The following is a 13,664-nucleotide window of genomic DNA, read 5'->3' on the forward strand; positions in this document are numbered from 1 at the left end:
TTGTCTTGTTTTTAAGCTCCTTTTATAAATTTTTAATAACAAAAATAACTTTATGTAATATGGACTTGTAAAACGTTATGACTGACTAATACAAGTTCATGTATTAAAAAAATATAAATACAATTGAAAGACTAATTATAAATATATATTACACGAAGTTATTACAAATGGAATGCAAATTATTAAATAGCACAATGACATTTTTTTCCTGTGAATATTAAGAATATAGTAGCAGTGATTAATGACTGGATAAGTATATTTTTAAGTATAACATTTAGTTTACACTGCATGTATATTTTACACATGAACTACGTGCTCAAATTTTCACCATGTTTTTTAGAAAATATCTTTAACGTAATAAAGTGATTTTAAACTTATTCTTTTGGTTCTAAGGACCTTGATTTAGGTGTTCCGATTGAGGATCTAGTTTCCAGTCTCTAGATTCTGGTTTCCAGTCTCAAGATTCTGGTTTCAAGGTTCAAGATTCTGGTTTCCAGTCTCAAGATTCTGATTTCCAGTCTCAAAATTCTGGTTTCCAGTCTCAAGATTCTGGTTTCTAGTCTCAGATTCTGGTTTCCAGTCTCAAGATTCTGGTTTCCAGTCACAAGATTCTGGTTTCCAGTCTCAAGATTCTGGTTGCCAGTCTCAAGATTCTAGTTTCCAGTCTCAATATTCTGGTTTCCAGTCTCAAGATTCTGGTTTCCAGTCTCAATATTCTTATTCCAGTCTGAAGATTCTGGTTTTCAGTCTCAATAGTCTGGTTTCCAATCTCAAGATTCTGGTTTCCAGTCTCAAGATTCTAGTTTATAGTCTCAAGATTCTGGTTTCCAGTCCCAAGATTTTGGTTTCCAGTCTCAAGATTCTGGGTTATAGTCTCAAGATTCTGGTTTCTAGTCTCAGATTCTGGTTTCCAGTCTCAAGATTCCGGTTTACAGTCTCAAGATTCTGGTTTCCAGTCTCAAGATTCTGGTTTCCAGTCTCAGATTCTGGTTTCTAGTCTCAGATTCTGGTTTCCAGTCTCAAGATTCCGGTTTACAGTCTCAAGATTCTGGTTTCCAGTCTCAAGATTCTGGTTTCTAGTCTCGGATTCTGGTTTCTAGTCTCAGATTCTGGTTTCCAGTCTCAAGATTCCGGTTTCCAGTCTCAAGATTCTGGTTTCTAGTCTCAGATTCTGGTTTCCAGTCTCAAAATTCTGGATTCCAGTCTCAAGATTCTAGTTTCCAAGCATTTAATTCCGTTTTTCAGACTTGATATGATTCCGATTTCCAGACTTTTATAGTAACTGACTGGGCATTGCTCTATGTTGCTAGATGTTTATTTTGATTTCAAATTGGCAATGCAATCTTCATAGATCGGGTTAGGTTTTTTACGTTTATTTATTTTTCCAAATTTTAATTTTAAACAATATGCCCGGTTTAGAATTATCTCTGATAACACGCACCTTGTGATTTACAGGCCCAATTTTATACTACTTGAATAATAATGCAAGTTTCTCACTGGTTAATAGCTATAATAAACTGATTGGATAGGTTTCAGACTTTCTTGAAATATCACGTTTAAACAATTAGTCTGGTGAACAAAGAGAATAGGTTCCTATTAGTCTGGTAAACGAAGAGAATAGGTTCCTATTGTCTCTTCCAATGCATTCTCAAGGATATCAGCTTTCTCTCTGAAACAAAGTACAGTTAAACAAAGAAAGTTGGAGAATCGAAAGAATTTATAAAATTTCGTCTTTACAATGTTTTCCAATTGGTTTTATACTATTTAAACCTAAATCTCAAGACAGTGAAAAAATAAATAAAAGGCAATAAAACATTCGGGAGCATTTTTAAGACCTTCATATTATTAATCAAGCAAAAAAGTAATATCTGCAGCATTACATTATCAGTAGGCGTAGAAGACGACATTTTATAAATTCTTCAATTGCTCCGAAGTTCTGGAATAAACTGTAAAGAACATTAATGGTGCTGATTAAATTAATGTCCTTAATGTCCCTTAAACTACCTGAGTCTTGACTACCTTACTATATACACACTGTCCTCCAAACTACCTGGCTACCTGACTACTCGATAAACTCTTAAACACTTGACTAATCCGTTATTAAACCTTTAACCAAATGGCTGGCTGCCTGACTACCTTGTCCTTAAAACTACCTTTCCTCTCCTCTAAACTACCTGACTACCCTGTCCTCTAAACTACCTTCCTGGCAACCATGTCCTCTAAACTACCTGATTATCCAATCTTTCTAAACTACCTGAATATCCTGTCCTCTAAACTACCTTACTAACTGTCCTCTCAACTCCACGACTACCCTGTCCTCTAAACTACCTGATTACCCTGTCATCTAAACTACCTTATTCACTGTCCTTTTAAATACACGACTACCCTGTCCTCTAAACTACCCAGCTAACCTGTCTTAAAACTACCTATATATTTTCTCCTATAAATTACCGGACTACCTGTCCTCTAAACTACTTGAATACCCTGTCCTCTAAACTACCTGACTACCCTGCCTCTAAACTACCTGACCACCCTGTCCTCTTAACTACACGATTACCATGTCCTCTAAACTACCTGACTACCCTTTCCTCTAAACTCTGACTACCCTGCCTCTAAACTACCTGAGTGTTCTGGCCGCCTGACTACCCTGTCCTCTAAACTACCTCAGTGTCCTGGCTGCCTGACTACCCTGTCCTCTAAACTACCTGAGTGTCCTGGCTGCCTGACTTCCCTGTCCTCTAAACTACCTGAGTGTCCTGGCTGCCTGACCACCCTGTCATCTAAACTACCTGAGTGTCCTTGGTGCCTGACTACCCTGTCCTCTAAACTACCTGAGTGTCCTGGCTGCCTGACTACCCTGTCGTTTGACTAGATCACTGATTGTAAATCCAAGATCAATGGCGTCCCAAACAAGAAATGCTGCGCTGATTCCTGCAATTAAACTTTTTAAAGATTATTTTCTAACGAATTTATGAAGGAATTGAGTCTTAGCAACAAACTCTGATTTTCTTTTTCCTACATCTTTGCAACCCTATGTCTTGGACCTTAGATATTTTAAACTATGAATTCTGTTAGCTCAAGTAATAAGAGTTTGAAATAGCAAAGCTTCATACCGTCAGGTTGCAAAGCTATAGTGATTAGAAAATTTGAGTTTGTGGCAAAGACTCGAATCCTTTAGTTTTTAATTTTTAATTTCGTCTTAATATATGAATTTAGTGTTTTAAACCACTTATGTGATTTTACAGACATTTTTCATTATACACAAATTCGTTGATAGCATTAAAATCTTCCTAACATTCAATCTAATTATAAATTGAATGTAAGCTCAAAAGACTTGTAATTTTTTTATTATCTTTTTATAATTTTCATGTTTAGTGGAAGACCCTGTATGTAGTCAAAGTGAATAAATACTAAAGTGGAACAGACTAAGGCAACGACGACAGGTTGGGCCATAAGGTTTTATTTGGTTTGGAAATAATTGCATGAAAAGATTTCAATCCAACTATGAGTTTTGCCCACTTAAGTATTTAATCACTTTGGTATATAGTTACTATATATGTATATATATTATTTTTAAATACTTGGGACATAAAATGTCGTTATCCAACTATGAGTTTGGCCCACTTTAGTATTTAATCACTTTGGTATGTAGTATGGTTGTATGTTACCTATAATAACCTGGCCTGCAACCCGTATACTATTCTGCCCAATCACTTTACCGCTCTGGAAAAAAATTATTATTTATGTTATAAACGGTGTTTGTATAATACATTTTAGCCTCCTAGCTTTTTTAATTGCCTAGTGCCTGATATTCTTATTCACAGGGTTACCCACAAAGGATGAGACTTCAGAGACGACTGTGGGGAATTTATACTGTCCGTTTTCTTATATTCATGATTCCCTGCAACTAAAAAACTTCTTTCTTTCTTTAACAAATCATCAAGTTGGCCATTGATAGATGCAACATCCAAGGCATAATGATTTGTATAAAACTTAGGATCGTCATGTTCGAAGCGTTTCAAGTCGTCTTTACATTCTCGTCCTTTGTCGGCAACCCTCTAAAAAAATTCGAAAAGTGCTTAGTTTTGTCTCTATTCAGATTTTTTTATAAGAAATAGATTTCGAAACACCTAAGATTAAAATTTATATATTTATATATTTACATATTTACTTATTATATATCTATATATTTATATATTTATATATTTATATTTACCTCCACAAACACTCCGGCATCAATAGGATTGTATTTTACTCCATCCCTTAACAAACATTTTATTTACAGTGAGATTAAAAACAAGAGAATTCACATACAGGGACTGTCTTTGTATTTTATATGACCGTCCATTTAAAGATGGGTATCCCTGATTTATAACGGTACTATTTGAACCTTTACCTTATTAATAAGTTAAAGATAACATTGTTTATTGTCATTACTGGAGAGATAACCACAAAATAAATACATAAAATAATCGGCTTTTAAAATCAAAATTATGGATAACTAATTCATGCTTGATCAGACAAAGCTTTTAAGGATACTGTTGTGAATTGGGAAGTGTCTTCCTTCCGTGGTTCGTTTCTGGTTCGTTTTTGGGTCGTTTTTGGGTCGTTTTCGGGTCGTTTTTGGCTATATTTGTTTTCAGGATCAAAATTTGACATAATGTTTTTCTTAAACTTTTTCATACTTGGACCCTGGCAGAAGATACATGCTAAAAGACATAAAAACGATGAAAAAACGAGCGTGTTGAAGAACCGGTTTTCTTTTTTTTATTGTTTAGATTAAAGATATCGCAAATTTAAATTATAAGCAAAATTTAAAATAATACAGTTTTAAAATCTTGGAAAATTTACCAATTTTGATCTAAAAACGATTCAAAACAATTAATAACACTAGTTGTGAATCAGACATGCCAATATATAAATGAAGGGTCACTTGAAAATTAAAGAATTATAGTTTAACGTTTTTTGATTATAATTATTTAGCTTTTTTACTTAAATACATTTAATTCCTCTCCTATATCCCTTGGTTTCCTGCATGTGCATACCCATAACTTTAAGAGATCAAACATGGATCCGCAAATTTAAAAGTTCTGGCGTTTCAGATTAACGATTACGAGGTACGATACACAAAATTTCCGAACTCAGATTTTTCGATAAACTTTTTTTAAAATCCAATAAAAGGTGTACCTTGCTGTCTTCTTAAGTAAACTGACAGCAGTTTCTTTTCCAGACGTTGATATCACAGCCATGCTTCCGTTAACAGCTGCTGCACTGTTGCCAGCTGTTGTAGCAACAGCAGCTGCACTACTTCCAGCTGTTGTAGCTACTTCAACAGCTGCTAAAGCTGTTGACCCAGCAGCTGTTCCTGCTGCAAGACCTGGAAAATATAAAGTTTTGTCAAAGGAATTATTTTTTTATTTTAATTTTTAAATTGAAAATTAAATATGTACACTAGGCCCAATGAACTGTAGATTAAGAAGAAGACTTTACGTATGTATGTAAGATATTCTGATGATTAAAAATAGCAATTGTGCTTTTCAATCTACCTACAGCTGTGGCTGCAGCTGCACAGCTTCCTACAACAGCTCCTGTAGCTTGTCCAATAGCAGCTGGATTTACAGCTGCTCCTCCGACAACACTAGCTGCTGCTTTAGAGGCTGCTCCAGATATAGCAGCTACGGCTATGGATTCAGCTCCCTTAAACACATTGAATTAATTTTTTGAAGGGTTTCTCTTTGATTTCTGATATTCAATAAATGGTCTGGGGTGTTGATATTCAATAAATGGTCTGGGGTGTTTCAAAAATCGAGTATTCATTAAAATTGACAGATATTAGAAATTAAGACAATTTAATAACTTCATTAAATAATATTAAGTCAGTACAAAATTTCTTTGTGGCTCCGTCAACTTTAAAGTTGTGAAGATGGCAGACCACATTTTGTAAATTTTACGACTGGGGGTGTTTGCTATAGAATATATATGAAATACCTGGACCGCGAGGCCTGTAGCGAAGGGGAGAGTACTAGATATATCGTACAAAAGAATTCCCTAAAATAATGTAGTTTGTAATTATACATGTAGATTTCTTCAATATTGAGGGCATCAGCTATCTATTAGATAATGTACCGCCTATTACATAGAAGAACATCAAAAAACTATTAAAATTATCATTTCTTTTATTATTTTTGTGTAACAATTAAAATAATCTCTGCTATCTCAGCAAAAAAGGGAAATGAGTTTTTTCCAACAAACTGAAATTTTCTAATCCCATATAAATCTTTGCAACCAGATAATGTAAACCTTCAATATTTCCAACTTTATTATTTGATTTAACAGAATTTATACTTTAAAATAGCCAAGATCTACGACATCGGGTTGCAAAGATATTCGTAGAAAAGTTTTATAAGTCTCAACTGAATCCTAAAAAATGTATTCACAATTCTACATATTCAGTTCAACCACCATGCATTGCCGGTCACTCCCTTTAAAAATTATTTTTCACTAACTTATGATAGAAAGGAACAGTTTTCCTTTAATAAGAATATTTAGCAGAGTAGTTCATACAGAACATTGTTTACTGTAAGTGTATACACATTAAACATCAAAATAGAAAGATGAAATATCCCACAAAAAGCCTTAACTTCCTTTTTAAATCAGAAATGCAATGTAAAGGAATTGAGACTAGCACTAACCTGAAGAATGGTGAAAATAAGATGGTTACTACCCAGAAACTTCTCAATAGAAAGCAGAAGTAGAGAGAGGTGAACAGAATCTTTATATCGTCTACAACATAGTTTCATTACAGTAACTTATGATAACAAGAAAAAGTGAAATAATTTTCGTATTCATTATTTTATGCATAGTTCGACAAAAAAGTCGGCAAGGGTTTTGTATTCAATAATTTAAAGATATAGCATATAATCCTTGGTTGTTACAATTAGTTCTTCAATTTTACACTAACATTTAATAATTAATTTGTCAATTTTAAAAAAAATTCTAATAGATTCCTGCTGTCCTGTTGGTACAAAAATACATTTTTAGAATTTATTACAAAATAAGCTTTATTCCCAGGTCTTAGAGCGCAGATTCGATTAATAAACCCTTAACTGTATTACACTTATTAGTAAAGTCTCTGTGATTAAATTTATGAATATTTCCTTTAAAACGAAATACCTTATATCATCTATTTGGGATTCCATCTTTAACGTTATATCTACACAAACAAAACTATTTTAAATCAAATAAAAACTGTTATTATTTAGAGCTTAAAGGAATTGAGTCTTTGCAAGAAACTTTGATTTTCTAATCCCTATATATCATATATGTGCAACCCAATGCCGTAGACCTTAGATATTTCAAACTATACATTCTGTTGGGTCAAATAGTCTAAGTTTAAAGATAAAAGAAGGTTACAAAGATAAAAGAATTACACAGTTTGAGTTTGTAGCAGAGACTTAATTCCTTTTCAAATGTCTAAAGATTATAAATATTTAAAATTAAAAGTTTCCTTTGTCTCTTTCCAGGGCTGCATTCATATCTTTGATTTGTCTGGAAATAAATAAAAAAAATGTTAACATTTTAAAATTCAAAAATTATATTTTCAATATTTTGTTTCAGAATTTTTACCTGCTGTTGAGTATTTTCTCGATTACACTGGTTCCTAGATTAAATATATATTATTTATATTATTATGATAATATTTTATATATTATTATTAAAATATTTTTAGTTCAAAATTTCAAAATGGTGAGACAAATATTCACAAACTTATTTTTTTTAACTACAAATAAAAAAGAATACAACAAAATTATTTTACTCCACTGCAGTTTTCCAAGAAAACAATAATTTGCGTATACAATTAGATAAACTAAGACACATACATACAGTGAGAACCAGAATACTGTGGAATATAAAAGTAAATAGTGAAATCTGTGTGTAAACAGTTTAACTAAATAGCTTATAAAAAGGAATTATGCAAACTGCACAATTGCTGTGTGTAAACCTTAGATATTTCAAACTTTTATTATTTGATATAGCGTGGTTTATAGTTTAAATTATCACAGGTCTACGATATCAAATTTTAAATATATAAGAATTGAAACATTAGAGTTTTAGGCGAGTAATCTGTTTCTTTATGGGTATGAGAAAATCAGATTAATTTAGTAAATTAGATTAAATTCAAGGGAGCTTTGAAATACTGTATTTTCTATGGTGGTAGGCAATTATATCAATATAATGAAGACTACCTCTTATTTCAGTTTTAATTGTTAAGAAGCTTTTTTTTGCATTACAAGTTTACAAGTACTTAAAGGGAAGCTTTGTTAATTGGCAGCTTCTCTTTGTTTCTATGTTTTGTGTATTCATGCTGTTTGAAAGCTTGATAAAAATCAATAATTGAAATAGAAATTCGACTTTGTTGAATTGATATAATCGCCTACCACCGTATAAATGAATCTATACAAAAATATCTGTATTATCTGTGATAAATACCTATATTAGTTGCTGCCCCAACACTAGATGTCGCTATTCCAGCAATCAGTATAGGAGCTGCAGCACCAGCTAGATATAAACACATTAGTCTCATATAATATTATTTTATTCAAAGGGACTGTTTGCATAACTTCAAGTGAACCTCCATGCAAAGATGGCAATGCCCGATTTACATCAGTTCCCTTAAAAGGTTTGACTGTTAATTAGATTTGCATGTTTTTGTTTATTTAAACTGTTTATTTTCATTTGTGATTTCTCTGCAAAAATGACATCCGTATTTCTTGCATATAAGAAACAATGGATAAATTCACAGTCATAAACACTTTTAAAGTCAGAAAAATTATGGTATTTTTTACATCTTAGATCACATTAAAGTGTTAAGGGTACCGTTGTAAATCGGGGCAAAGCTCTCTTAAAATGGAAGGTCAAGTCCCTTTTATTTTAAATTATTCAATTAAAGAACCTGTTAGGGTAGTGAGTATTCCTCCAGCTATAGTTAGGCCTCCGCCCACCATACTAGCACTTGTACCCATAGTCTTACTCACCCTACACCTAGATATATACTAGCATTAGTACCCTTAGTCTTACTAACCCTGCACCTAGATATATGTATATACTAGCACTAGTACCCATAGTCTTACTCACCCTACACCTAGATATATACTAGCACTAGAAAATAAAAATTTTAAGTTAATTTCAATTTTATTTTTATTGAGAAAAATTGAGAAAAATATTTTGGAAATATCCTAAAGAACCTGTTAAATCTTTCCCTGTAATGTTTTGAAAGATGAAAATTTCCCTGTATGTTAATTTAAGGACAGCAGTAAGGTTTTGGTGTATTATTTTGACGTATTAAGCCTTAAACCGACATGCTTTTTCTAAATTCACTTTGTTAAGAGTCAAAATAATTATTGATAATTATTGCTTTATATCGAGTAGATATCCTTAAACATACCGATGTGAAACCTTTTAGAAAGTAGCAAATATTCTGCAAAAAAAAGTTGCCAAACCAAACAGAACAACACAGTATTCTCTATTACTCTCTAGTACCCACAGTATCCCGCAGTACCCGGCAATACCCCCAGTACCCCTATTAACCTCCCCAGTGCACCCCAATACCACCCAGTACTCCTCAGTACCCAGTAGTAACCAGCAGTAACCCGCACTACCATTCAGTACCCTGCAGTAACCCCACATTACCACACAGTACCCCATAGTACCCACACAGTACCCACACAGTACCCCACAGTACCCCACAGTACCCCACAGCACCCCACAGCACCCCACAGCACCCCATAGTACCCCAAAGTACCCCAAGTACCCAGCAGTACCCTGCAGATATGGGGATTACAAATTGGCGTGGTTGCCATCCCTCCCTCCATTAAGTGATCAGCTGATTAGTATTAAACCAGCTTTTTCGTCCATGAAAATAGTGCAAAGCTATAAAGAAAATATGCCTAGAAGTACTTCTGACTCTATTTATATTTTGTTATTAAAAATAAAAATTTTGTTTGGTTTCTGTATCCCCTCCCCCACCCCCAGTATACCACAGTAAAGCCCAGTACTTTGCAGTACATTATTGTACCCTGTACTCTGAAGTACTCTGTATACCATGTTACAATCACTTTCCATGAAAAGATTTGGGAATTAGAAATTGGTGATTTTGCCATTCCTCCCTTCCCTCCAATGAATCATCAGCTATTTAGTTTTAAACCACTAATAGAGGTGGTTTGGCCCTTTTTGTTTGTAGAATCTTTCCTACTTCCTGAAAGGTTTCACATCGGTATGTTTAAGGATAGCTACTCGATATAAAGCAATATTTATAAATACTTATTTTGACTCAAACTCTTCACTAAATGAATATAGAAAAAATATGCCGGTTTAAGAAAGTTTTAGATAGATATTTGCAATCATCCAGAACAAAAAAATTTTTGAAAAATAATTTTATAGGAGTTTTTAAAAATATGCAAAAAAAATTATTTCTGACACCCCTAGGCTTAGTACGCCAATACAATTCACCAAAACCATACGACAGTCCTTCAATTATCATACAGGGAAATTTTCATCTTTCTAAACATCTCAGGGAAAGATTTTACAGGTTCGTTTTTGGAGAAAATCTGGGAACCAATCACAATATATTAATATATGGACCTAAATTAACATTATAGCACGATGATTACTTTGTAGCACGTCAAAAATAAAATTCACCATGAAGTGAGTATGAATGATAAAGTACACAACAGTTTCATATATTTTTTATTTATTCATTTATAATTCATTATCTGATTGATTTATTAAATCATTTTTGCTCATATATATATATATCAATAGCTGACCAAACGGCTAGACCGAATAGGCTGACATTTTTTTAGGAAACCCATGGATACCCTGGGTTGGGCTGGGAGTGACATAGGCTAATTTTTATTTGAAAAATAGTTTTTTAATCTTTTTTAAATTCCACGGGCAACGCCGGGCACTTCAGGTAGTTATTCTCAAATTGAATTAATATTAGTTAATATATTAATCGTATAATTACCTCAACCAAATACTATCCAAGTATGTTGCACTAGCTCGCAGTTTCTCTATTGTGTCTCTTCTGCAAATATGTTTTTTAAAAGGGACTGTTCTTGGAACTTCAAGAGACCCTATATCTATTTAAAGAAGTATTGAATTTTTACAATTTCCTTCATTGTTTCTGTGGCAAGTTACTTATGAAGAGAAACCGCGGATGAATATAATTGACTTTTAAAGAGATATACATGGATATCTATCTATCTATCTATCTATCTATCTATCTATCTATCTATCTATCTATCTATCTATCTATCTATCTATCTATCTATCTATCTATCTATCTATCTATCTATCTATCTATCTATCTATCTATCTATCTATCTATCTATCTATCTATGTGTCTGACTGTACCTGGCAGCTACCAGCTGCTGCGCGCTGCCGGTTAGTCCTACGACCTCTTCCTCGAAATCCTCGAGCTCAAGATGCTGGGCGTACTTCTCGAAGGCGGCCTCATCCATGCTCATGTTATCCGGCCAGTCCTAATATATACTGTTTAACTAGCTTCTCAAAATTTAAATTTATTAAAATAATAACAAAAACCCCATATATTCATGATCTATTCAACGAATTCCTTCAAAATAAAAAAAAAATATCCCAGTTTTTTCAAATCATTGATAAACAATTCCTAATACACTTATTAAACACAAGAGTACCGTAGATCACCGCAACACGCAACAAAATCTTAGTTAAGGGTGCAGTGGCAATCATAGCAATGTAGAATAGGAGACGAGGTTTAAGCAATATTATCTGTATTTTATTTTGTAAAATTCTACTTTTTAAGTGAAAAAGTTATTTGGTCATTGGACCATTCAAAATCATAATTTCAGTTGAAAAATCGTCTTTTTTTCCATGCACTATTGTATGGGTCCCAACTCCCACTGTATTTTCAAGTTTTGTGAATCAATTGTTTTCTCGGCTTACAATGAAAGAAAACTGAACTAAAACAATGTTAAACCAACCACAAAGATTGCATGATGAATAATATGTCCAGAGCCCGCGATTTTAAAAATTCGGGAAAAAACGGCTCGGGTCTAAGCTGTCGTTGGGCCTTATTCACGGCTTGAGCTTTCGGATTCAAGCTGCATATTAATGTCCACAGAATTGAGTTTAAAAAAACGGTTTAATATTCTATTCTATTTTCAAGGTTGGAATTGGCGCATTCCGGGTTTTTTTATTAGAACAAGACTCAACATTGAGCCTTATTTTCCACTAAAACCAACAAAGGTCCGTTTTATTTTCATTGGACCACTCCTTTAGTCGAGCAGAAGATCTTGCAAGTGTCAGCTGTCCGTCACGTGGCACAAGCTGTCGTTAGAGTTGGGTCGAAGATTAGGTCTTAAAGTCGGGTTTAAGAAATTACGACTCGAGCCGAAGTTTTTGAATCGCAGACTCAGAAAAAAGGTTGAATTCTGAAGAAATCCTTTTTACTTTGAAAAAAGTTTAATCACGTAAAATTAACCACAAAGCATTTTTATACAACAGCGGTTTAACAAACATATGGGAGAGCTATTTAAAAATGTATGTCTAAAAACTAATATTAATGCATACTAACCTCTACTAAATAATTTACTTTTTGTTTTCGCTTAGTTTTCAACATTTTGAGGTTGTATTGTAGGTTCACTTATCCATAACTGTTAAGTTCAAAGTTTTTTATTTTTCAAAAAAGGACATATTTAATGTTTACAAATACTTATTAGTAAAAACTATTTTTATTTTTTTTTAAATAAACTTTTTCCTTGATTTTCTGTGGCAAAATTCAGTGTTTCGTCCAAATCGATTCATATTAAGATCATTCTGGACTTTTCAACTATATTTGTGCATTTTTGGCAGCCTTAGGAAGCTTATAGATTTAACTGAAAAAGATAAGGTTATTACGTTAATACAGAATATGTATATTATATATATAACTAACATTTATATAAAGCAGTATTGTAAGTATGGCCTTTGTTGATGAATAAAATATATATTTTTATAAATTTGAAAATGAAATTGCTGAAAACAAAGAAAGTTGTTAAAATTGTAATATAAGATAATAACATAATATTAACTATAAAGTTGATCAATATTTAGAATATTTAAAACAATAATTATTAATACAAAGTTTTGATGCTTTTTATTGTACACTTTACATCAAAGAAATGTAATTTTTTTGCATCACTAATATACCCTCTAAATTCTAAATTTTGAAGAAAAAAAACTCAAGTCAAAGCAAATATGAAAATATTACGTATGTTTTTTTAATCAGAAAAGTACGAGTAACTTAACCCCCCCCCCCCACACCATATTTCTAAAAATCCGGTCTTGGCCACCTTGAAATCCGATTTCTCCACCAATTTTTAATAAACTAGATGAATACCTGTTATATTTGGGAATATTATAAAGGTAGTAGTAAAAGAAATAAGATTTAGAAAATTTTAGTTTTTTTAGTTTATGTATTTTTGTTTAAATTATCTTAAACTTTCTCTAATTTGAATTCTAACAAATTATTTTATGTATTTTTGACTACAGTTATAATTAGAAAACTGTAAAATAGATGATTACAATCAATATCTAAGTGCATATGTATTGTTAGTGTTACAACGAAAATAGTTTTTTTTTCT

The 13,664-nt window shown here is 32.5% G+C and overlaps 1 protein-coding gene across 1 annotated transcript; it reads right to left on the reverse strand.

Annotated features, from left to right (window-relative positions):
• Nucleotides 1–315: 315 nt before the first annotated feature.
• On the reverse strand, nucleotides 316–12,945 carry LOC111704921 (uncharacterized). Its single transcript, XM_023477312.1, has 17 exons — nucleotides 12,800–12,945; nucleotides 12,617–12,695; nucleotides 11,416–11,543; nucleotides 11,027–11,086; nucleotides 8,954–9,042; nucleotides 8,491–8,559; nucleotides 7,627–7,660; nucleotides 7,508–7,548; nucleotides 7,174–7,213; nucleotides 6,693–6,783; nucleotides 5,989–6,048; nucleotides 5,547–5,697; nucleotides 5,188–5,377; nucleotides 4,217–4,262; nucleotides 3,669–3,723; nucleotides 2,832–2,931; nucleotides 316–1,669 (listed from the first exon to the last, which is right to left on the reverse strand). Exons 2-17 carry the CDS (start codon nucleotides 12,659–12,661, stop codon nucleotides 1,597–1,599), a joined length of 1,272 nt encoding a protein of 423 aa, XP_023333080.1. The 5' UTR covers nucleotides 12,662–12,695; nucleotides 12,800–12,945; the 3' UTR covers nucleotides 316–1,596.
• Nucleotides 12,946–13,664: the final 719 nt, after the last annotated feature.

This window comes from Eurytemora carolleeae, unplaced genomic scaffold (assembly GCF_000591075.1).
Source record: "Eurytemora carolleeae unplaced genomic scaffold, Eaff_2.0 scaffold376, whole genome shotgun sequence".
NCBI lineage: Eukaryota > Metazoa > Arthropoda > Copepoda > Calanoida > Temoridae > Eurytemora > Eurytemora carolleeae.

Coding starts and splice junctions, on each gene's coding strand:
- LOC111704921 (XM_023477312.1), bottom strand. CDS start 12,661: ATGTTGAAAACTAAGCGAAAACAAAAAGTAAATTATTTAGTAGAG. Junction 7,549..7,626: donor GAGAAAATACTCAACAGCAG/GTAAAAATTCTG, acceptor ATTTATTTCCAG/ACAAATCAAAGATATGAATG. Junction 2,932..3,668: donor TGCAGGCCAGGTTATTATAG/GTAACATACAAC, acceptor GTTTAATTGCAG/GAATCAGCGCAGCATTTCTT.